The 24791-nt window shown below is 37.9% G+C and overlaps 1 protein-coding gene across 1 annotated transcript in view; it reads right to left on the reverse strand.

Moving 5' to 3' along the window:
- AMFR (autocrine motility factor receptor) overlaps positions 1-24791 on the reverse strand; it is a 41498-nt gene that overhangs the window by 10897 nt on the left and 5810 nt on the right. The window contains exons 2-9 of the mRNA XM_037001442.2: positions 21454-21546; positions 18368-18532; positions 16909-17061; positions 14670-14710; positions 14379-14511; positions 12473-12606; positions 11507-11617; positions 1227-1417 (exon numbers count right to left, since the gene is read on the reverse strand). Of these exons, the coding sequence (XP_036857337.2) occupies positions 1227-1417; positions 11507-11617; positions 12473-12606; positions 14379-14511; positions 14670-14710; positions 16909-17061; positions 18368-18532; positions 21454-21546 (1021 nt within the window). The remainder of the gene's footprint in view (positions 1-1226; positions 1418-11506; positions 11618-12472; positions 12607-14378; positions 14512-14669; positions 14711-16908; positions 17062-18367; positions 18533-21453; positions 21547-24791) is intronic.

The following is a 24791-nucleotide window of genomic DNA, read 5'->3' on the forward strand; positions in this document are numbered from 1 at the left end:
GCTCATTTCATCCTCTCTAAACCCCACAGGATACATCTATTATTATTTCCATCTTACTCTTCTCAGAGACTTGACTCTAGTTCCCTTGGCCGTTGGTCCCCAAGGCACTCAAAAGTTACGTGACTTGTCCAAGATCACATAATTTAATTCTGGTGACCAGGATCTGAAAGACAGATTCCAGAACGCTTCACAACTGGGCTTTCCTGCTTTCCAGCAGCCCTGGATCCATGCAGCCTCAAGCCACGTCCTTGATCCTGTCCATTAAAACACTGGGTACTGATTTCATGTACTTACTAAGAAGAAATAAAGTTGACTTTTCTATTTTGACTAAAGTTTCATAGTAATTTATAAGATACTAGATTGGACAGCTGGGACTCATGCCCAAGATCTGCATGTAGATTTCTGAAGTATTACCTAGTAAAGGCCTCACTAGCCCCCAAAGCAGCCCTCTAAAGCTCTCCAGCATCTCTGCCCCAGCCAGCAAAGCAGCTCTCACCTCTTCCAGCAGACTAGGCTCTACTCTCCATGACTCCTTCTACCAGGAATTGCACCCATGTGCCAACACTCCCACCATGCACCACCCTTGGAAACTCAAATCAGAGATGTAAGCAGCACTCCTCCTAACAAAATTCCAGGGACACCTGTCTGACTGTAAGGATTATGAACTCACAGAATTTGCTGGTATTGGAACTGATGAAAATCAGCAACAGATCAATGCAATATGAGTTAAGACCCAGGGCCTTAGCATTTTATGTATGTTTTTTAATATAACTCCTTTTAACACTGCTGGAGGGCAGAACATTTATATTTTATAGGCAAAGAAACAGGGTGCCAGCTCTGATTTTGCTTCTGGTACTCACTGGAAAGGATACTCGGTAACACTTCGTTACATGCTTAAGTACGTTACATGCTGACGATTTACACTAATGCAATAAATTATTACTAACACTTAACTATTAAAGGCGTGCTCCTTACAGGCATGATTGATTCAATTTTACTACCTCCTCCTCCCTGCCTTCATCCCCACCCATATTCACACACAATCCAGAGAACACCTGGCAGTTACAGAAGTAACTCCTCAGTGTTTTATCTACAGAACACTATCAATGAAAATGGAAATACTGTATTATACTGCCCTCTACAAGCTAATTGATAATTAGAACAGCATCCCCTTAGAAGAGAAAACTCCCTGGATATTATGGTTTTAAAGGTTGGAACCAACTAACCATCAAAATGAAAGAAGTGATTGTGTTGGTTTAGGCGAGGTCTGCCTTCGGCTGTGGCTACAGGAACCAAATTCTCATCCAAGTTCTCTCCTTGATGTTCTTCCTGGACACGATTATTGTCAGCAATATTAAGAGACATTCTGCATGTTGGGCAGGAGGTATCTTGCTCTAGCCAGGAACGAAGACAGGAGCTACCAAAGTCCAAAATAAGATATGCTTAGCAAATTTTGAGTGAACTCACCAGAAGTATTCTGAACATATCAAATATGCTGCCATTTTACTTTCTGTTTATCACTAGTGAGATTTAAATGTTGAGAAACATCTGCTGACATTACCTCTTTGCCCTACTTCACTCTAATATATTTATAGTGCATTCTGCTGTGAACGCTAACTCATTAACATATGTGGGCATTTACCAGGCTCCTGGTCACGACCTTCCCTCAGTAGCACTTCATTACCTGGCAACCACCTTCCTTTCCAACTCTATTTAGCTACTTCAAAATCCAGGAGGCGGAATCATCCAACACCCTGGCCGCTGGTGTCTTTGAACCCTCGATTCCAATGATCTGTTCTCTCACTCTACTTTGTGAGTCACCCACTAACACGGCCATAACTTTGCCTTCTCTTCCAAATTTAAAGATCTCACTGTCTAAGTAAAGCTCCTCTCCTTCCAGCTCACTGCTCTGGGACCCTTATTCACTCAGTTCCCCTCTCCCTTAACAGCACTTTGTCCTCAAGTATCGCACCCCGCAGGTCCTTACTTTCATCTTCACCTCGCTTACCTATTACCTCTCCCTCACGTCTACAACCCTGACTTCTTCAACCCTCCTCTCTTTGTACTCTGCTTTCCCCACAAGGCTGAAAGCTTCTTCTGCCCTCTCTCAGGAGATGATAATGCCACAGCCATGGCACACTCTTCTTGTGCTGTCCAAAAATGAGACGGTTGTATGAAGTGATCTCCAAGGCCCCTTCCATTTTATAACAATACATTACCTTCCTTCTACGATCTCCAAGAGCCCTCCCATTCCACGATAATATGCTAGCTTTCTTCTAAGAGCTTAACAACAAGGCAATGACTAGAAGTGCTCACTTCCTGTGTCTTTTTTGTTTTCTGTGAACACGTGCACATATAACATTACAAAGGAGAGCCTCACCATAATGTGATGAACCTCAGAGTCTCTACACCCTAATGTTACTTAAGTGTGTCAAAACCTTCCCAGAGACCAAGATGGAGCTCCTTCTCACTATCTCTATGCCAGAAAGTATGACAATATTCCAAAACAATGGATGTGTACATCCATTTCTATCACATTTTGAAATAATAAAGTACCTATAATTGATGTCCATAATTTAAATATTAGCCAAATAAGTGAGTTTTTTTAAAAGTTCACTTCCCCCTGTGGACACCCTTAAATCATACCACGAGTAAAATCAGCCTTGTTTGGAATGAAAGCGTGTAAGATCCTTGCCCTCCAATAATGCCCCACTGTGACACACTTTTCATAGGCAAATGTTATTTTATTTCATATTCCTTAAAAACCTCCCACATGAAATATAACAGCCTAAAAACTCTAATGTGAGTATAACTAGTTAGACAGTTGCCTTAAAAATAAAATGCTAGATCTTACTACGTTGACGGACAGTAACTGCAATGGGGTGTTGGGGGGGATTTGATACTATGGGTAAATGTAGTAACCACAATGTTGCTCATGTGAAGCCTTCATAAGACTGTACATCAATCATATCTCAATAAAAAATAAATAAATAAATAAAATGCCAGACTTCCACAGCTAAAGAAACCAAACTTTAGTGAAAACAGGTATTTTTCTACGTTAACTGTGATATCCTATTGAAGAAGTACTTTTGTTCCTTCTAAGTATGATACTTCAATCTAATTAAATATTCACTGGACTCTGAAGTCTAGGAAAGACATCATCTACTGCAACAAATTGTAGCTATAGTTTGCTGGAATCCAGACACTTAGTTTCACCACAAATTAAAATGAATTTGCTCTGATCTCTGTAGTGTAAGCACTGACAGCTGGATTTCTTTTTGTAATGCAAGTGCTGGATTAAGCTTTGATTACCGAAGTAACGACTTCAAAGATAACCACCTCAAATAAATATATTGCTGGCCACACACTAGATGAAGAGCCAGGCACACCCCCTTGGTTTTAGAGATTTTGATTTCAGTAACTGACCATTTTGTTTTTTCTATTCCCAAGCTTTAAATTCCCATTCTTCTCTTTAAAATTCACCAATAAAGAGCAAGCCCTTGAAATCCTAGGGCCTCACCCTCAACCTCACTAAAAGCAGATCCCCAGGCCCTCACCCTATCTCACACTGTGTGGCTCCAGGTGTACCAGGTGCTCTTCAAGACCTGTGAGTAATCAACTTCTATTTTCCAAAGTTTCGTGAAGGTATCTTGCAATCATAGTAACAACCACAATGCCCAGACAGTCCAGCCATAACACTGATTATTGACAAGCTGAAACCAGCACATAACAATTATCATCACACAATTCTGCTCCCACCCAATAACCAAAGGTACAAAGTAAAGCAAACCAAGAAGATGCCTGAACAATGGTTTGCTCTCTTCACCAAGGCATGCAAGTGTTTTAAAATACAATTGTAACTTTCAACAGTGGATCAAGAAGAAATCACTTGGGCAATTAGAAAATACTTTGAGACAAATGAAAACAAAAGCACAACAGATCAAAACTTCTGGGATGCAGTGGCAGCAACACACAGAGGCAATTTTATAGCTCAAAATGTATAAAATGTAAAAGGTTCCGAATCAACAACCTAACTTTTAAGTTTATGTAACTAGAAAAAGAGCAAATGAAAACCAAAGCCAGTAGAAGGAAGAAAAGAATAAAGAGCAGTGCAGAGATAAATGAATTAGAGAACAGGAAAACAATAGAGCCATCAAAGAGACCAAAAGCTGGTTCTGTTGAAAAGATGAACAAAATTGACAAACTCTAGCTAGACTAAAAAAAAAGAAGATACAAACAACTAATATTAGAAATGAAAGCACCTTACAGAATTTAAAAAATTATAACACTAGAAATAATTGTACTCCAACTAATTAGATAATATAGATAAAAAGGACAAATTATTAACAACACAGAGATTACAAAAATTGACTCAATAAGAAATAGAAAATCTCAATAGACCTATCACAAAAGATTGAATCAGTAAAAAAAAAAAAATCTTCCAAAAAGGAAAATGCCAGCCCCAGATAGCTTCACTGGGTAATTCTACCAAATATTTACAGAAGAAATAACACCAGTCCTAGTCAAACTCTTCCAAAATATAGGAAGGAAACTTCCTAACATTTACTATGAGGCAAGTAATACCCTAATACCAAAACACAGATATCACAAGAGAAGATAATTACAGACCAGTATCTCTTATGGATACACAAAAATACTCAAAAACATGCCAGTAAACCAAATCCAATAACACATTATAAAGATTACACATATATGACATGAAGAAGAAGAATTTATCCTGGGAATGCAAGTGTGGTTGAACAAAAGAAAATTATGGACAATTAAGGAAAGATATCCATGTTCATGAATTGGAAAGCATAATTTGTTAAAAGAGTAATACTCCCCCCAAAGTGATCTACAGATTCAATGCTATTCCTATTCAATTGCAATGGCCTTTTTTACAGAAATGGAAAAGCCCATTCACACTCAAATTTATATAAGGGGACCCAAAATAGCCAAACAATATTTTTTAAAAATTGGAGGACTCACCATTTCCAAGTTTCAAAACTTACTACAAAACTATTGTAAGCAAAACAACATGATACTGGAATAAAAATAGGTATGTAGACCAATGGAATATAATTGAGAGTCTACAAATAAACCCAAACATCTATGGCCAATTGATATCAACAAGGGTGCCAAGTCCATTCAATGGGTTAAGAATACATTCTTCAACAAATAGGGCAACTATACAACTGCATGCAAAGAATAAAGTCAGACCCCTACTACAATTCACATACAAAAATCATCTCAAAATGGATCAACAACCTAAATATAAGAGCTAAATAAAATTCTGAGAAGAAATCACAGGGGTAAATCTTCATGACCTTGGATTTGGCAAGTGATTCTTAGATTTGATGCTAAAAGTATGGGCAGTTGAAGATAAATCAAGTAAAGTGGACACATATGCATCAAAGAACATTACCAAGAAGTGAAAACACAAGCTACAGAATAGAAGAAGGTATTTGAAAATAATACATCTGATAAGGGTTTAGTATCCAGAATATATAAAGAACTCTCACAACTCATTAATAAAATGACAAAAAGCTGAATTACAAAGGGGCCAAGAACTTGCACAGGCATTCTCCAAGGAAGATATACAAAGGACCAATGAGCAGGTGAAAAGATGTTCAGCATCACTGATCATTAAAACAAAATAACAATAAGATTGCCATATGACCCAGCAATTCCATCTCTGAATCTAGACCTGAAAGTAGGGTCTTAAAGACTTACTTGGACACCCATGTTCATAGCAGCATTATTCATGATAGCCAAAAGGTATAAACATCCCAAATGTCCACTGACAGACGAATGGATAAACAAGATGTGACACAGCTATACAAGAGAATATTATTCAGCCTTTGAAAAGAAAGAAATTCTGACACTTGTTCTAGCATGTTGTAACATGGATGAACTTTGAAGACATGCTAAGTAAATAAGCCCAACACAAAAGGACAAATATTGTATGATTCCACTAATATGAGGCCCCTAGAGTAGTCAAATTCAGAGACAGAAAACAGAATGATGGTTGCCAAGGACTGGGGAGAGAGAGAAATGAGGACTTACAGTTTAATGGGGACACGGTTACAGTGTGAGAAAATGAAGATGGATGGTGGTGATGGATGCAAGAACAATGTGAATGTACTTAATGCCACTGAACTATACATTTAAAGATGGTTAAGATGGCAGGAAAACAATTCCATTCACAATTGCATCAAAAAGAATAAAATACCTAGGAATAAACCTAACCAAGGAAGTGAAAGACCTATACTCTGAAAACTACAGGACACTCATGAGAGAAATTAAAGAAGATACCAATAAATGGAAACACATCCCGTGCTCATGGATAGGAAGAATTAATATTGTCAAAATGGCCATCCTGCCTAAAGCAATCTACAGATTCAATTCAATTCCTACCAAAATACCAACAGCATTCTTCAAAGAACTAGAGCAAATAGTTCTAAAATTCATATGGAAACACAAAAGACCCCGAATAATCAAAGCAATCCTGAAAAGGAAGAATAAAGCTGGGGGGATTTACGCCCCCCAACTTCAAGGTCTACTACAAGGCCGCAGGAAACAAGACAATTTGGTACCGGCACAAGAATAGACCCATAGACCAATAGAACAGACTAGAGAGCCGAGATATAAACCCAAGCATATATGGTCAATTAATATACAATAAAGGAGTCATGGATATACAATGGGGAAATGACAGCCTCTTCAACAACTGGTGTTGGCAAAACTGGACAGCTACATGCAAGAGAATGAAACTGGATTATTGTCTAACCCCATACACAAAAGTAAACTCAAAATGGATCAAAGACCTGAATGTAAGTCATGAAACCATAAAACTCTTAGAAGAAAATGTAGGCAAAAATCTCTTGAATATAAACATGAGCAACTTTTTCCTGAACGCTTCGCATCTCCTAGAGCAAGAGAAATAAAATTAAAAAATGAACAAATGGGACTACATCATGCTAAAAAGCTTCTGTACAGCAAAGGACACCATCAGCAGAACAAAAAGGAATTCTACAATATGAGAGAATATATTTGTAAATGACATATCCAAGGGGTTCACATCCAAAATATAAAGAACTCACATGCCTAAACACCTAAAAAGCAAGTAACCTCATTAAAAAATGGACAGAAGATCTGAACAGACACTTCTCCAAAGAAATTCACATGGCCAACAGGCACATGAAAAGATGTTTCACATTGCTAATCATCAGAGAAATGCAAATTAAAACCACAATGAGATACCACCTCACACCAGTTTGGATGGCCACCATCGAAAGGACTAGGAAGAAGAAATGTTGGCAAGGATGTAGAGAAAGGGGAACCCTCCTACACTGCTGGTGGGAATGTAAAATGCTTCAACCATTGTGGAAAGCAGTATGTAGGTTCCTCAAAAAACTAAAAACAGAAATGCCATTTGACCCAGGAATTCCACTCCTAGGAATTTACCTAAGAATGCGGGATCCCAGTTTCAAAAAGACATATGCACCCCTATGTTTATCGCAGCACTATTTACAATAGCCAAGATATAGAAGCAATCTAAGTGTTCTTCAGTAGATGAATGGATAAAGAAGATGTGGTACATATACACAATGAAATATTATTCAGCCATAAGAAGAAAATAAATCCTACCATTTACAACAACATAGATGGAGCTAGAGGGTATTATGCTCAGTGAAATAAGCCAGGTGGAGAAAGACAAGTATTAAATGATTTCACTCATCTGTCGAGTGTAAGAACAAAGAAAAAACTGAGGGAGCAAAACAGTGGCTGACTGACAGAATCCAAGAATGGACTAACAGTTACCAAAGGGAAAGGGACTGGGGAAGATCGGTGGGAAGGGAGGGATAAGGGGAATAAGGGGCATTATGATTAGCACACATAACATCAGAGGGGGAGCAAGGGGAAGGCAGTATAGCACAAAGACAAATAGTGACTCTGTAGCATCTTACTACTCTGATGGGCAGTGACTGTAATGGGGTATGTGGTGGGAACTTGATAATGGAGGGAATCTAGTAACCAAAATGCTGCTCATGTGATTTTATATTATGATACCAAAAAAAAGAAATGAGCAGAGGATTTGAATAAACATTTTTCTAAAGCAAGCTTACAGGTGGCCAACAGATACATGAAAAAAGGCTCATCACCACCACTGGGAAATGCAAGACAAAATCACACTGAGATATCACCTCACACCTGCTAGAAGGGTTATTATCAAGAAGAGAAAAGAAGTAACAAGTGTTGTCAAGGTTGTGGAGAAAAAGGAACCCTTGTGCACTATTGGTGTGAATTTAAATGGGTACAGCCACTATGGAAAACAGTATGGAGGTTACTCAAGAAATTTGAAAATAGAACTACCATATGATCCAGCAATTCCACTTCTAGGTATTTACCCAAAGAAAACAAAAGCACTAACTTGAACAGATATATGCATCACCATGCTCATTGCAGCATTATTTACAATAGCCAAGACATGGAAACAACCTGAAATGTGGTGTGTGTGTATATAATGGAATATTATTCAACCACAAAAATAATGAATTCTTGCCATCGCAACAACATGGATAGACCTTGGGTACATTATGCTAAATGAAATAACTCAGAGAACGACAAATACTACATGCTATCACTTTTATGTGGAATCTAAAATATGCCAAGCTCATCAATACAGAGAACAGATTACTGGTTGCCAGGGACCGGGTGGAGGTGAGCAAAATAAGCAAAGGAAATCAAAAGATAAAAATGTACAGCTATAATATAATTAAGTCATGGCAATGTAATGTACAGGAGAGTGACTATAAGTAATACTGTATTGTATATTTCAAGTTGCCAAAAGAATAGATCTTAAAACTTCTCATCACAAGAAAAATAAATTCTGTAGGTACAGTGACAGATGTTAAGCAATTGTGTTAAGCAATTTCATAATATATACAAATCCTGAATCATGTTGTATACCTGAAAATAAGATAGTGTTATATGTCAATTATATCTCAATAAAAAAAGATCCCAAATTAAAAAATGGTTAAGATGGTACATTTTGTTATGCATATTTCATCACAATAAATAAATTACATTTAAAAATTATCACTAAGAAAACAAAAACAAAAAAAACTCCACCACAATGATACCACTTCCCATCCACTAGTATGGTTATAGTAAGAAAAACAGAGAACAGTTAAGTACTGGCAAGCATGGGAAAAAAATGGAACTCTTCATACATTGCTGGTGGGATATAAAGTGGTGTAGCCACTCCTAGGTATTTAACCAAAAAAATTAAAAACAGGGACTCAAGCAGATTCTTATTCACAAATGCTTATAGCAGCACTACTTGGAATAGTCAAAAGGTAGAAATAACCCTTTATGTCCCTCAATGGATGAATGGGTAAACGACTGTTTAGTTATTATAAAACTACTTAAATTTAGTTATAAAAAGGAATTAAATACTGATATGTGCTACAGCTTGGATGACTTCAAAAACTTTATAAGTGAAAAAAGCCAGTCACATAAGTCACATATTTTATAATTCTTTTCATAGGAACCATTCAGAATAGAGAACTCCATTAAGAGCGAAACAAGACTGGTGGGTGCCGGTGGAGACGGCAGGAATTGGGGCGAGGTTACTTCAGTGAGTACAGGGTGTTCCTCTGGCCGATGGAGACATTTTCAAGCTAGAGGCGAGCAGTGGCTGTGCAGCATGGTGAGTGCACTAAATGCCACTGAGTTGCGCCCTTTAAGATGGTTAATTGTATGCTATGTGAATTTTGCCTTAATCAAAAAAATTAAATCCTAAAATCACTCCAATCATAGGCTTGGAAACATTTATTCTGGACTAAAATACATTCTGTGAGTTACTCATCTCCAAGCTGAGTCCCCTTCAGACTAACTGAATGGTTCTGGAGAATGCATGTGAATTCACTGATTTTCTAACCTCAACAAAGAGCATGGCTATACCTGCCAGGGCACAGCCGCAAAACTGCGAGGATGCCTGACACCACGTAGTTTCCTGGCTCGCTCACAGTCAATCTACCACCACATGCTTCCTAATCCTCACACATGCCCACTGCTCAGCAACTCTGCTCCCACCACGGTAGTCCAAGCTACTCTCAACACGCACCTGAGCCCCTGCAGCTCTTACTAACTAGGTCCCCTGACCGTTGCAAGCAACAAATCTTACCTCACCTCTACTTAAAAACTTTCAGGGGCTTCTCAGCCTCCTTTCCAATGGCACCCATGCCCTGCAGGGTCAGCCTCCTGCCGGCCCCTCAGCCTTAGCACCCTCCACTCCTCCATTTCATTCTCCAACTCAGTCACCTGGGGTTCTCTTCCTCTTGCTACAAAAGTTCCCTTGATCTCAAACACTCTTTCACCTGATTCCCTCCTTTTGCTGACCCTCTCCTACTCATCCCAAGGAGTCACTTCCTCCAAGTTAAGTTAGACTGCGGCAAGTTCTCAACAACCATGTTCCCTTTCATTAGAGCATTTATCTCAGTTTATACTTACACACTCGCAAATGTGCCTGGTTAATTCACGTTTGACTCCACCATTAGGCTGTAAGCTTCAGGTAAGCAAAGACCATACTGTCATTTTTATTTCTTCCCCAGACCCAAACACAACACCCAGCACATAAAAAAAAAATTTGTCAACAAATTGGTTGAGTTACTGATATTCCAGCTCCAAAGCTGGTCTTACTTTAAAGGAGGAGAAGAAAAACTACTTGGGAATATAAAATAAGAAAAGATTAAAGACGTAAAGACTAAAACTTACTCTGCAAAATTGATCACAGATTCCAAAAGCCAAAGGATCCCTCCAGATCCATCAACATCAACAAATATCCATTGTGCAAACAGACTGACTTAGATTAGCCAAGAGCCCGCTGAGAGCTGGCAAAGTGAACAACGGGAGGCAGTGAGGCCTGCGACCCGAAAGAGAGCACCTGTGCCATGCACACATCTAGTCCAGTCCAGAAGGTTTTCAGAAGATCCTGTTTTATAATCCTTGATAACAGTCAAGTCATTCTCGACTGTGTATAGTGTTCTTGGTCCAGTCCCCACTTCAGCCCACTTCCCTGTGTTTTTATGTTGCTTTCAGGCATGTGCAAAATGCAAAACCAGAACATTCCCGCCCTAACTAGGGAATAAGCCGTTTGAAAGCAAGGATTCTCATCCCCATCCCTTTCTTTTAAATCATACAGGCACATTTGCTATACTTTAAAGCTTAACTGGAGAAGGAATATAAAGATAGCCAGCACACCCAGAAATCAAGATGGCAAACTGTGAGTCAGGGGAACAGTCCTGCCATGTAGGGAAGAGGATGAGGGATAAAGGAGGACACGCCAAAGCTCCCCACACCACTCAGTTTCAGCACCATGGCCCCTCTGAGGTTCTGTCCCCACTCCTCTGCCAGGATTAGTCTTGGGTCTGGACACAAAAAGCACCCACAGGCCGTGGCCAGAACACCAGTCCCAGGTGGTCCTTTATGAAGCTCCTACTTGTGGAAAAGATGCCCACAGGGCAGTTTCCTGGCAGCCTGCATGGAGTCCCAGCAGATGGCACAGTCGTCGTTATTGACTGCCAGCTCCTCTGGAGTTGCAACCGCAAACCTGTAAAAAACAAAACACGCCCAGCAGGAATCTGTCAGCTCCACACGTGTACTGAGCACCACTTCATAAATGTCACCCTCCTAACAGCACAGTTACAGAAGAATCTTGTTTAGTAAAAAATTTTCAACCATCAAAAACATTACACCTGCTCTCTCTTCATAGCTTATCAAAGAGTAAATAAGAAACATATACATAGAAACTAACTTTGTCTTAAATAATGGCTCTGGTTACAGATGACTTGAGGTAACTTTTCTGGGCAGATCAGAGGAATTAAGACGCCCAGAGAGCCAAACTGTTCCAGTGGACACAAAATAGGATACCCATTAATCTCACACCTTCAGGCTTGGCTTAGCCTCAGGTTCGCAAGTGCCTCCTTCAATGAGGTCAAGAGTGGGTGAGTGGATGTGTACAAACATGCATGTGTAAGGAATAAGTTAGGCCCATCTTCATAAAATAAAGGGCAGACACCTAAGGAAGGTTCCATTTAATAATGATGATGATAAAAGTAACGTCCTAACAACAAGAACCTAATTATTTACTGAACAGGTACCACATATCCATACTATTTATTCTATTATGTGGATTATCCCACTGAATCCTCCCAACAGTTCCAAGAAGAAGGTTCTGCTGTCATACATGGAGATGAAGCAACTGGGACACAGGAATTTAAACTGCCTAAGATCACACAGAAAGTGGGGATTCACACGCAGGCAGTCCTTCTCCAGAGCCCACACGGATATTCTTCACCATTTTGTTAACAGTTTACAAAAGCAAGTTTTCATACAACCTGGGTTATGCTATTTTTCAAGATCTAAAATGAGTAACCTTGGGCAACATGAACTTGTGCTTACTCACCTGGCTTCCATGTTCCCAACCACACGCAAATAGTTCTTGTGCCGGCGGACTCGCCGCTGGACTTCATGGAATAGGTAACGCAACTGCATAAAGATGACCAAGCTGGCCATGGATAACCAGATGTTGCCAAATAACTTAACAAGAGAGAAAAAAATACACAATAAAAGTGAATGTGAGCATGCTAGTGATGAAGGTGAGGTGTGCAACGACTCTTAATTATTAGTGAAGGTGAACTGGAACAATCTTCCAGGAAGGAAATGCATATATTTATCTCATGACCCTAATAATATAATGCTTTTGGACATATTATTTCATCACCAGCAAACTCTCCTGAGGAACTAATCAGAAACTGAAAAGCTTCATGCAAAAAGATGTCCATCCACAAGATTATTAAAAAAAAAAATCAGGAAATGAACAGCAGGGGAATAGTTAGGTCGTGAAATCATATAATGTAATATTATAGTCATTAATTGTATTTGTTATAAAATACAATTACATATTAATGTATTATACGTTATTTACAGCTGACCCTTGAATAACACAGGTGTTAGGAACACTGACCAACCCCGACCAAGCAGTCAAAAATCAGTGAATAACTTTAGACCTACCTCCTCAACCCCGCCCTACAAAAAAGTTAACTACCAATATAGCTTGTTGACCAGAAGCTTTACCGATGATAAAAGCAGTCAATTAGCACATATTTTAGTATTCTTACAATTAAGTAAGCTAGAGAAAAGAAAATGTTTTTCAAAATGTTGGAAATCTCAAAAAAACTCTCCAAAACATTTACGGGAAAAAATCTACATATAAGTGGACCTGTGCAGTTCAAACCTATGTTCTTCAAGGGTCAACTATGTAACATTTTTGAAGCGAAATTACAGTGGAAAATAATACTTGTTAAGTGAAAAAAGCAGGATAAAACAACCTTAAAAGAAAACTAATATGTGATTTTAAAAAATTGTGTAAAGATATGAAACAGAAACACCTGAATATACTCTAAAATATCCCATTATGAGGGTTGGTTAATTAGAACGCTGTACATTTATATGATGGAATTATTTTGAAGGTATTAAAATGGTTTAGAAGAATGGTTGCTAGCATAAGAAAACATATATAATACATTAGCTAAACAAGAAAAACTATATTAACTATATGGCCAAAATATCTCAATTTTTGAATGTATTTATTAAATATATAAAGAAGCAGTAAATACAACAAAATGTTAACAGTTATCTCTGGGCATTTACTTAGGGGAAGGGCTCATATTTTTTTACAAAAGCTCTACATGGTTGTTTTAAGTATGTTTTCAGAGTTACTTTCAAAAAGGAAATTTAGAAATGTGCTGCATAACTCAGTAATTTTAAATGCAACTTTGATAGACCTGTAATTTAAATAAATTGCCCACTAGATATGTTGATCTCATCATTACTAAATCACTGAAGTGCTAACCAATGAAAGTTCTCAACATTGTTAACTTTTTGCACATTGAAGTAAAATATGAACAATGAGGTAGGAGAAATTAAATATAAAAACTTTGTTTGTAATGACAAAGATGGGAAATTTATGAATCCTGAAGTAGTTAACACTGCAAGAGCTCCTAAACATGAGAAGCCACCAAAAGGATGGGGAGCAGTATCCCCTTAATTACATGCTAGAAGAATTACCCAGAAGAGTTAACTAAGTCTTCTAGGAGGACAGCAAACTCCTCCAGAGCTGGGCACCAGCCAAAGTGGTTCTCTGACACTGCTTTACACCCAGTGGCAGAAAGAGGGTGGGGCACAGCTGCATTCATTTTTGTAGTCTTCAGTAGTTTATCCACAAATGTTTCATTTGTTAACATATGAACCAGGGTTCCTCATTCTGAAAAACTTAGCTCTCCCTTAGAGCTCCTCCTGAGGAAACTTACCAGCATGTGAATATGGTGCATGAGGTCCAGGGACAAGAGAGTGAGCTCCATGACAAAATCCGTGTAATAGACGTATGTTCCTTTTCCTTCCCATGTCCCTTCATGGTTAAGGTCCCAGAGGTGAATTACATATCTGCAGAGGACAGAGAAAAATCATCTTAATAATTACATTACAATTGGATTTGGTTTGAGCAAGATGTAGTCACATTTTTATATATCTTATACATGTTATGTCTTAAAATCAGCTGTATGATTAGACCTCAATCACATTCATCCCAAATTTCTACTCACCGTAAAATCACATGAGCAGTCCTCACTGTCACAAGAAGAGACTATAAAAAAAATTACATAGTTTTTCTTTTTAGAAATATTTAAGATTTCTCAGGCCAAACTTACTTTGACAAAATGATAAGATAAATATTTCTCAGTTCAACTAAAAAACAAGCTGTTCAATGGGTAGGGGTGGTGGAACAACATGATGACTACAGGTAATACTGCTATGTGGTATATTTGCAGAGCATAGATCCTAAGAATTCTCATCACAAGGGAAAGAAAACCTTTTTTCTTTTTCTTGTTTTTATATGGGATGATGAATGTTAATGAAACTTATTGTGGTAGTCATTGCACAATACTTATAAGTCCAGTCATTATGCTGTACAACTTGAACTTTATAGTGCTATATGTCAATTATAACTCCATAAGACTGAAAGAAAAAATAAGCAGGTTGTTCAAATCTGCCAACCATTTTTTTTATCTGATTCAAATTTCCATGGAATTTTTCATGACTTAGAGACCCAACTTTTATTGAACCTTTTCCTGTCAATATGTAACAATCAATTATAGTGGTCCTTCTCCTAATGATACCTTCTGCAATCTTGAGGTGCATTCTAGTAGTTTGACCTTCACTTCCATTTTACACAGCAGTAAGTCTCCATAACTGATTACCTAAAAAGGTGTCTGAAACTTAGTTACCCAACACGCAAAGTGTAGTTTAAACACCTCTGTCTCAGATATGAGCACCAGCTCTCTACATAGTGCTCTGTGTACTCCCTTAGTCCACAAAGAACAGAGGGTGAGGGAACGAAAAAATGAAATAAGCCAGCCCTTTGTGGTATTTTGCATTACAGAAAATGATGGTAAGAAACACATCTTCTTCATCTACCAGAATAGAACAGTTGTAGTTATGTTTGAGATTAGGAAACTCCCATTCGTAAACAGAAAATATTTCACATAGAAGAGAAACACTATAAATATAAAAATATGATTTAGTTCAAAATGTCAAATCTACAACATGATAAATTATCTTAGAAGAATGAACAGTAATGAGCTAAAATATGTATTATAATATGCCCCAGTAGGCCTAACTTAAATGTCCTTATTTTTAGGTGTATCTTTTCCAAAGTTTGGCCTAATACTAACCAAAAAAGTTAGAGAACCAAAACAGGAAACCATAGTATCATTCGATAAAACAGCAAACATAGTATCATTCAAAATGTATTTTATATATATTTATAACAAAATATATCAGTGTAAAGTTTTAAACAAATTTTTTTCAAGAGGAAATGTAGTTGTATACCACTCACATAAAGAATGCATTTAAATAAAATTGTAAATGTTTTTATTAAGTACTTGAGCATTCCTTTTCTAATTTTACATCTGATATTACATCATACTCTGAAATCAATGCTATTAAGCAAAATGAATTTTAACCCTATTCTAACAAAGTCTCAAGTAGCAGTTCAAACTTAAGTGTTTTGATATTAGGTAATTAATTAGCCTTAAGATACTATTTCTTTTTTTTTTCATTAATAACAGCAATTATGGGCAAGATAAAAGTATTTTGCCTTTGGCCTGAGGAAAAAAGTAAACACAGCCACTGACTATAAGGACATACAAAATATTTTTATTTCTATTGGACAGAAATCGGTATTTTCAGAAAGTTTTAAAAATTAAAAAATATACATGAATATCTCAGAATATTCTTTCAAAATAATGAATAGTTTACATATTCATTCTATTATTCTACAAAATCTTAATTTATGCCCTATCTAAAGCACCAACCAATTATGGAGTATTTCTTTACTAATCACCACCAATCATTGTTTATAATATCTTAAGTAGAACACCTTTCTTACTTGCGAGTCATAGGATATGGATTGTGCCACCTCCTACTTGAGAATCTTAAGCAATTCACCCTTTATACTTGTTTCCCCATTCGGAAACTGGAATGATAGAATGAGTTAATACATGTAAGGACTTCGAAAAATCTCCAGCCTATAGTAAGCCCTATATAAATGCCATAAAAAATAATTACTCTTTAGTAGGTTGTAGCAAAGATTACATGAAATAACACACAAAAGCATTCAGTACCAGTCCCCAACACAAAACAGAGGAACTCAAAAATTGCTACAATGAGAGGCCAAATATTCATCAGTCCCCTCATGGGTGAAATGATCTATCAAACATCCTCTAGCTTCCTCAAAAATACACCGGAATTAAAGCAGAGCAAAAGCCTGGGTCTGCCTCTTACCTCCGCAGCCATGAAAGCCAGTGTGTGCATCCCATGGGTGTAGCCTGTGATGCAACAGACAACCGCCAGTCCACAGCAGGAAAGCAGCATGGCGGTCAACAGCGACAGAACTCGCCCGTGGCTACTCATCGGTGTGGTGGGAGAAAAGGAAAGCTGAAACATATACAACAGAAGGAAACTCATTCTTCTTGGTGGCAGGATTAAACTTAACTAAGAAACTCAGGGTTAACCTTGGTCTTTTCTTGGGGATCTGTGCTTAGCTGCATGGCCAAATGCAAAACACAGAGAAGCATCGCATTACCAGATGGCCAGAGTTCTCTAACCAAGCTCGATGTGAGTATGCACTGATGCTTAGAGATCTTTTATCATTTCATTTACCAATACGACCTATACATTTTCATCTCAAGGATCCTCCCACCAGCGGGATTATAAGCTTCTAAAACCAATTTTCCAATGGTATGTAATTCTCTCTTCTAACATTCAACAGGACTCAGGACAGCACCATGTTATATTGTGTTTCTTTCTCCATCTTACTCTAGCCCTCCTCTGCAAAATTCACTTGAAGGACATTCCTAGTCTGTTTAGGTCTACGACAATGGAAACATGATCTAGTTATAGATTTACTACTGTTATAATGCTACACTAAGACTATACAAGGAGAGGCAACAGCTTGGAAAAGGTAGGCCTGAAGCTGTAACTTCTGAGCAGGAAGGTGTAGATAAACCAGTTAGGGAGGACAGAGCTCCCGTTCTTGACCCAGAAGGGGTTTAACTGTGAAGAAGCTAAAGATCTGAGACGAGACTAGCTCACACACAGGTACCAGGACCACCTGGTCTATGAGGACAAGGCCTGGGAGTGGGCTTAATGGAGGGACAGAATTGTAGGTGCATATTTCCCAGTAACCACGAGATTAGTTTGGGGACACTAATGAGTGAGGGCTTACGGGCAAACCTCTCATCTGAAGCTAAGACACAAATTGTGTGCCCAGACAGAAAAGAACTCTCTTCTCCTGGGACCAAGGAAGCCAAGAAAGCTAATTCAGCCCATACCGAGGGGCTGGAAACAATGTAAACTAGGCAGAAAGACTTCCAAGAATCAGAGTGGGAGGGAAAAAAAAGTGGAAGGAGATGAGAACAGAAAATAACTGGAAGAAACCAGCTTTTATTTAGTTTACATATTAAGATTTCCTTGAGCTGTGATCAAAACAGTTTGTGTAAGGAAACTGACGCCACATGAGCTATAATATAATAATAGGGAGAGAGCCTCCCTACGAGACATTGCTCCTGCATTCCTTGGCTGCCACAGAAAATTCTTCAAGAAATAGCCAGTGGGTACCTGATCCAGGAGCTCTCCCCTGGAGAGCTACCCTGAACACGCCTGTTATGGCTTATTCATATTACACCATTCAAACTGGGCCACTGTGTGACTAAGTAAGCAAATAGTTTGACTAAAAACTCACATATTCAAATCGGTCCTTGCAGAGCTGAACCATCAGATGCAGAAATACAAGTCCAGCAAACCAGAGGCACCACATGACCACCTCTTCCACTGTCTGGACATTCAGCACACCAAAAATAAAGATGAACTTGTAGAAAATAAAATTCCAAAACTTGTCTTTCAGATGCTAAAAATAAAAATGTTTATAAAGGTGAGTACCATTACACCTAACCCATTTAACAGAAGTCAACGCAGTAAAATCTGGCTTCTATGGAGAAAATACTCTGTAACCAGCTTTTCAACACTTATCCACAAGAAAATACGTGGCAAAGAAAAAAGTAAGCCCTCTGAAGCATAAAAGTAAAACACCGAGAAAGAAATCTGTAGACTGGATAGCAACCCTCAGTTAGTTACGGAATTTTAACCACTAAAAGAGGGGAGCTATTAGTTTAGTATTTCATGTATTAAAAATAATACATATACTTCAAATGGAAAATAAAGAATGGTGAGGGCTGCAAGAATCATTTTTAATACTTCTGTTGTCTGGATTCCTAAACAGTAGAACAGATTAAGAATTTCTTTTTTTAACATCCTTCAGATTAAAACAATTAACAGGTTCATTTGCCAGCCCATAGTCAGTAACATATAAAAAAGTACAAAATTAAAAAAAAATAATGCCTTGTTTTTATGCCTTTTTTCATCTTCCTATGTGTAAAACTTAATTTTTGTATGCTGCTTTATTTCATTTATCATATTGTGAGAATCTAACCCATGTCAGTGAATATTCTCTGAATATACCATTTGAGTGGTTACAGTGGTTTACTGTTTTTAGTTGGTTACACTTTAAAATTTTTCACCATTCAGAAAACCTTGCCAGGAATATCTCTGTAGGAGTTCCCATGTCTTCAGCATTATCCAGTCAAAGGTTACAAATGTTTTCATGGTTTCAAATAAATAACATCCTCTTGATTTCCAAAAACAAGGTGTGTGAATGCAACCCAAAAAAAAAAAGGGGTGATGAGGAGCAACTAGCCAGATAATATACTATCAAACTATCTACACAAGTGGTGAGAACTGAGTGAAGAGGATAAAAAATGACTTCAAAGTATACTTTTGCAGATTAGTTTCAAAGCATGTAAATGTTTCAGAAATTTAAAGAACTCAAACAGAAAAAAGCAAAACTGAATCTAAACAAATAACTGAACCTAAATGCGTGACAACTTAATAAAAGGACTGAAGCTAAGAATCTTTTTCAGAACTACACACTGTACTCTGACTGTATACCCTCTGGACAGAACAAAGCAAACTAGGAATTCTTGGTCAATGTCTGTTTCCAGACCTGGTGCAATCACAGTACAAGGTGAATCTAGGATATTTTGTGCCCTTTGCTTTGTGCCTTTTGCTTCACACCTATTTGCTGTGTGACTTTGGGCAAGTCACTTACCACCCCATGCTTTCCTTCTCTCATCTACAACATGGGTCTTAGGGCATCCATGTGAATCTCACAGAACTGTTGGGAGAACTACATAAACTAATACATGTATTGTGCTTAGCCAAGCAATCACTAAGTTCTTAAAAAAAAATTCCCTGTTCTAAATCTCCACTTAGTTTGTTTGTCCCATTTTAGGTATTCAGTGTCTGCCTCCAGCATTATTCTATTTCTCAAACTCTAAGCACCCCCAGGGAAAACCCATGTCAATTTTTTAGAGTTCTAACTCAAAATGGTGCTTAGTAAATGCTACTGGATGACACTGATCAAAACCAACTCATCACAGAACAGCATGAAGATGTGATCTATACTGAAAAAAATGAAAGCAGAGCTGAGTAACAAAGGTACCTACCCACCATGATTACCTGTAGGTATTGTAAAAATCTCTGTCCTGCTCCAAGGTTATGTTTTCTGTAAATTTTGAACTGATATTTTAACCTTTTAGGAGGAAGAAAGCAGTATGTAAGGCCCACAGGTGCCAGACCAGTCCACCAACAATCAGACAGCTTGGCTGGCCTGACCTGACCAGTTTCTGGCCCACAAGTCCCAAGTTTTCCTCCAAGCAGCAGCAGCAGTAAGAGCAGCTTTTATATCCCACCACAGAAACTCCACATCCTACTGACCCCAGCCAGGAGACTCTGGAGTTGGTATTTTGGAGAAAATCCTGAATACTCACTAAGAAAAATCTCGAGAAAACAAATACTCTTGCTCATAGTAGCACCCAAGGGCTCAACTGCACACTAACTGCGTTTCAGCTCTAAGCTAGGACGTCAGCTGGCTGAGTAACAGGGGATTTGGGCTGGAAAGGGGAGGGAAGGAGTGAGGCCACCACTACACTTGTAATGCAGTAGACTCCTGTGTCTTGGCACTGGGGAAGATGCAGTACAGTTTTGTTTGTATGTTGTTTTAAAGGCCAGTTCTAAATTCTTTACACCATTCTAACTGGGGAACTGCCAATCTGTACAGTATTCTTGTGGCCTAATTCTTTACTGAAAACATGCCCTGCTCACATATACAATTTGGGTGCAATGACCTGAAACAAGAACAAGTCACCTCATTTTCTGCTTATAGAAAGATGAATCTAAACTTACTTTTCCAAAGGGAAGAAGTAAAAGCTCTCAGTAAACTTCTCTGGAAAAGAACCCATACTCTAAATATGAATTTTTATTCTAACTGAAACAAATCCATGCTTCTTTAAAAACTACATTCATAAAAGTCCTGGGGAAAACAGCTATAAAGAACAGTTACCAGGACAATTTGGCTACACTGAGCATGCACCATAGATTACATAAGATACTTTACTGATGCTAAATTTCCTGATTCAGATCATTGTTATCACATGTTATGGTTATATAATAGAAGTTCTTGTTCTTAGGAAATACATACTGAAGTGTTTGGGGACAAGGAGGCATGATGCCCGCAACTTACTCAAAAGGATCAGAAAAAATAATATAAATAAATGGCAAATGGGACAAATGTTAGCAACTATGAATGTGGATAAAGGATATATAGGTGTTCCTCATAGTATTTGTGAAGTTCTTCTATATGTTTGAAATTATACTGAATACAAAGTTCAAAAAAAAACCTGGTTACAAGAATCCATCCTTGTCTGAACTTACCTGTCTCTCGCTCACTCGAAGAGGGCCAAATACAATACACTGGATTAGCTTAGCCACCAACATCAAAACACAGCAAGCAGTATTTACTAGAACCTGGATACAAACCAAAGAAAGGAAGTTTATTCCCTCCTGTTGAAAAATAAACACAGCTCTGAAAATCTTACAATAGGAATTCAGCCATTATTTCTAATGACTGAGCCTTTCCAGTTCTCAACCAATACAAGATAAGATAATACTTGAAGGGGCACACTTTTATGGGTGGTTGGGTAGGGATGAGGATCGGGGAGGAGAGACACCAGCTTACCAGTTAGCTCACGGAGCCCTGTCCCAGTATGTGCCCTCCAGCAGGGCACATTCCCCACTACAGTGTTAATGGAGCTGTGCATAAACTTTGTACTGTATGTACTATTTGTACACAACTATATGCACCTCATAAACAGTAGGTATCTCCTAGGTACATCATTCCTACCTTAAGATTTGGATGGCCTTGAAGAAAACTTCTAGAAACTGAAGTTATCTTTTATCAGGAACTAAGATCCAGCACCCAAATATCCTGCCTGCCCTGTCAAGTAAACAGGAGGTAGGCAGAGGGGGGTTGATGGTGCCCCCTGCCAAAAGTCACAAGACCATGAAGAATTGAGAATCAAAAAATAAAAATATATTTTAAAATCTAATGCAATGGGACAATCTCCCAATCAAAAGAAAAATGTTCTCTATGCTTGGTGTTAGTCTTAAAAGTATAGGTTCAGGGGCATTAGAGGGGAGTGGAATGGAGAAACCGGGAAAAAGAAAGAAGAAAACTGGCAGGAGGGGCTGGGAACTGAAAGGCAACCATGAGATGCCAGCAAACCCAAGGTGGCCTTCAACAAGAGGCAGGGAATTTTTTTTCAGTGAAGGAAGATATGATTATCCTGACACCTAAACAACAAATCTAATGCTTACAAAATGAAAGACTGGACTGCTCTTAATCAAGAGGCTAATGCGGCTCATCATATTAGTAGATGCTTAAAATGATTTTTAAAACTGCATGATCCAGAAAAAGCCTAAAGGACCTTGGTAAAGGCAGTAAGATGACTTTTACTGAGAGTGAATGAGATTTAACAACTCAATGCAAAGGCTGCTTCAACCTTTGATTCACTCAGTGTACAGGAAGGTAGCTATATTCCTGTTCCCTCTGCTTTTAATATAAGCAAATGATATTTTTTAAAAAAAGGTGACACAAGAGACTAACATAAGAAAGCAAGTTCTCAATGGCCTCTTCAGGTTCCCTGGGGCATCTCCCACCATCCACCCCTTTAGGAGAGCACATAATGGCAGCCCTGATTCATTACTAAAAGATGAAGTTATGTTTAGTTCTTTTCTACCTGTCAAATGGGGCAAGTAAGTATGTAACATATGACATATCTTTAAAGAATTGGGAAAAAAATCATTCTGCTGAAAAAAGAAACTGTTCTGGTAATTAAATCCTTCAAATAATCAGGGGGAAAAATCCAAATTAGTTATCCAAAACACCCTTTATCCCTAACTTGTGACTCCCTGTGGAACAGCCCTATTCAAAAAATACCAGCAAGTAGCTTAGAACACTAATTTTTAACTAGATGAAACAGATGTTAAAAAAAAAGCTCATTTTCATTGTGTTCTAAATCAGTCAATGGAAACCTCAGTCAGGTTAATTAAGGAAAACTTCCTAAAATGAAAACCAAAACCACAACCCCTCACGCCACATCCCCGGGCTGAACAGGATTTTAAAAATCAGCCAAATACCCCCTAACCTAATTACAACACAATTTTTAAAAAGAATTCTTGTTTTTGCATGGAGGCATATGAAATAAAGAAATGAATTCACACATTTAGCACCTACTTGTTCAAGGCATGTGGGAGGTATTTAAGGCATGTGGGAGGTTAGGGGAAATGAAGGCAATCTGGACCCTGAAGTCAAAGAACTCTTAGAATCTACAAGACAGGGAACTTGGTAAACATCTAACAGACCAAGCAGGCTGCTCTGAAAGCAATGAAGGAGGAGGAATCAAATTTAAGTTTGCTTAATCTTTTCTTTACCCAAAACAGCATTCTCACACATCATGGGTTACAAAACAAAAAATAAAGTATTATTTACTATTTCTCATTAAACATTGTTTTCAGTTTTTCTAGATTCAAAAACAATGTTTAAAACAATTAGTATCTTTAAAAAACAAAGTGAAAGTCTCTCACAATCCCATCACCCACAGATAACCATTTCCTATTTTAACTTAAATGGGAGATTTAAAAATTAGGAAAGGGAAGAAGGAAAAAAAGGCTCAAGAAAGTATACTAACACTAGAAAGGGAATTTATGTAAAAAGAAAGGGATAACCTTTGGGGAACTTTGTATGAAAGCTAAAGCTACATGAGATTGGAAGCAACTAAATATTATTTTGAGATTATGACCAGTATTTTTTAAAATACCTTAATGATTAGTAATAACTATTTACACTATGTCTCTTTATAGAAAAGTGTCCTAATATAGGATAAATTCTGAACTTTAAAATTGAAAAAGCCTTGAAAAACTGCAAATATGGAAAGAAACAACTGTAGCATTCCTCACTTAAAAGCAAATCCCAAACTAGATTCCACCAGGCCACCAATGATATTCTTCTAGAAACACTCTAGCCTAGACTTAAGTTCACAGAACTGGGACAAACCTTCTCACCTACAAGCATACAAAGCTCACTTCCAGCAAGCCTAGTCTGAGCCACCTCTGTATCCCTGTAGCCCAAAGAATATTAACTTCATTTCATCTGTTCTACACAGCTAACTAATTACCTCTTATAGGCAGAGTCCCAACCTCTGTGTAAATATAAGGGGTTAGTGCTGGAGCACTGCTCATAACAGCAGAAAAACCGCAAACAAATGTCCATCAGGGAAACTAGTTTGATATACTATAAAACAGCCATTCAGTGGAATACAATGAACCCCAAAAAACTAACTCAGCAGCTCTATATTTGCTAGTGTTATATGGAAACTTCAAGGCAATTCATTCCCTGAAAAAAAAAACAAAAAACCAGCAAGGTGCAGATATTTGATTGTTACCCTCTGTGTAAAAAAAGAAAGAATATGTACGATACGTACACATATACACATTTGTATAATATGTAGATGTGAACTGGGTCAAGAACTTGATCAATCTAGATACTTCTTAGTCTTCTATTTAACACCAGCACTAATTACAAGAAGCTGGTAATGGCTGCTTCTGGTGGAGGGAAGCAGGCAGCAGGGAGGGAGGCAGATCTTTTCGCTGCCTATCACTTATGTACCTTTTAACTTTCGTAGCGTGAGTATTCATTATTTTTCAAATTAACT

This window comes from Manis javanica, chromosome 17 (genome assembly GCF_040802235.1).
Source record: "Manis javanica isolate MJ-LG chromosome 17, MJ_LKY, whole genome shotgun sequence".
In the NCBI taxonomy this organism is placed as follows: domain Eukaryota; kingdom Metazoa; phylum Chordata; class Mammalia; order Pholidota; family Manidae; genus Manis; species Manis javanica.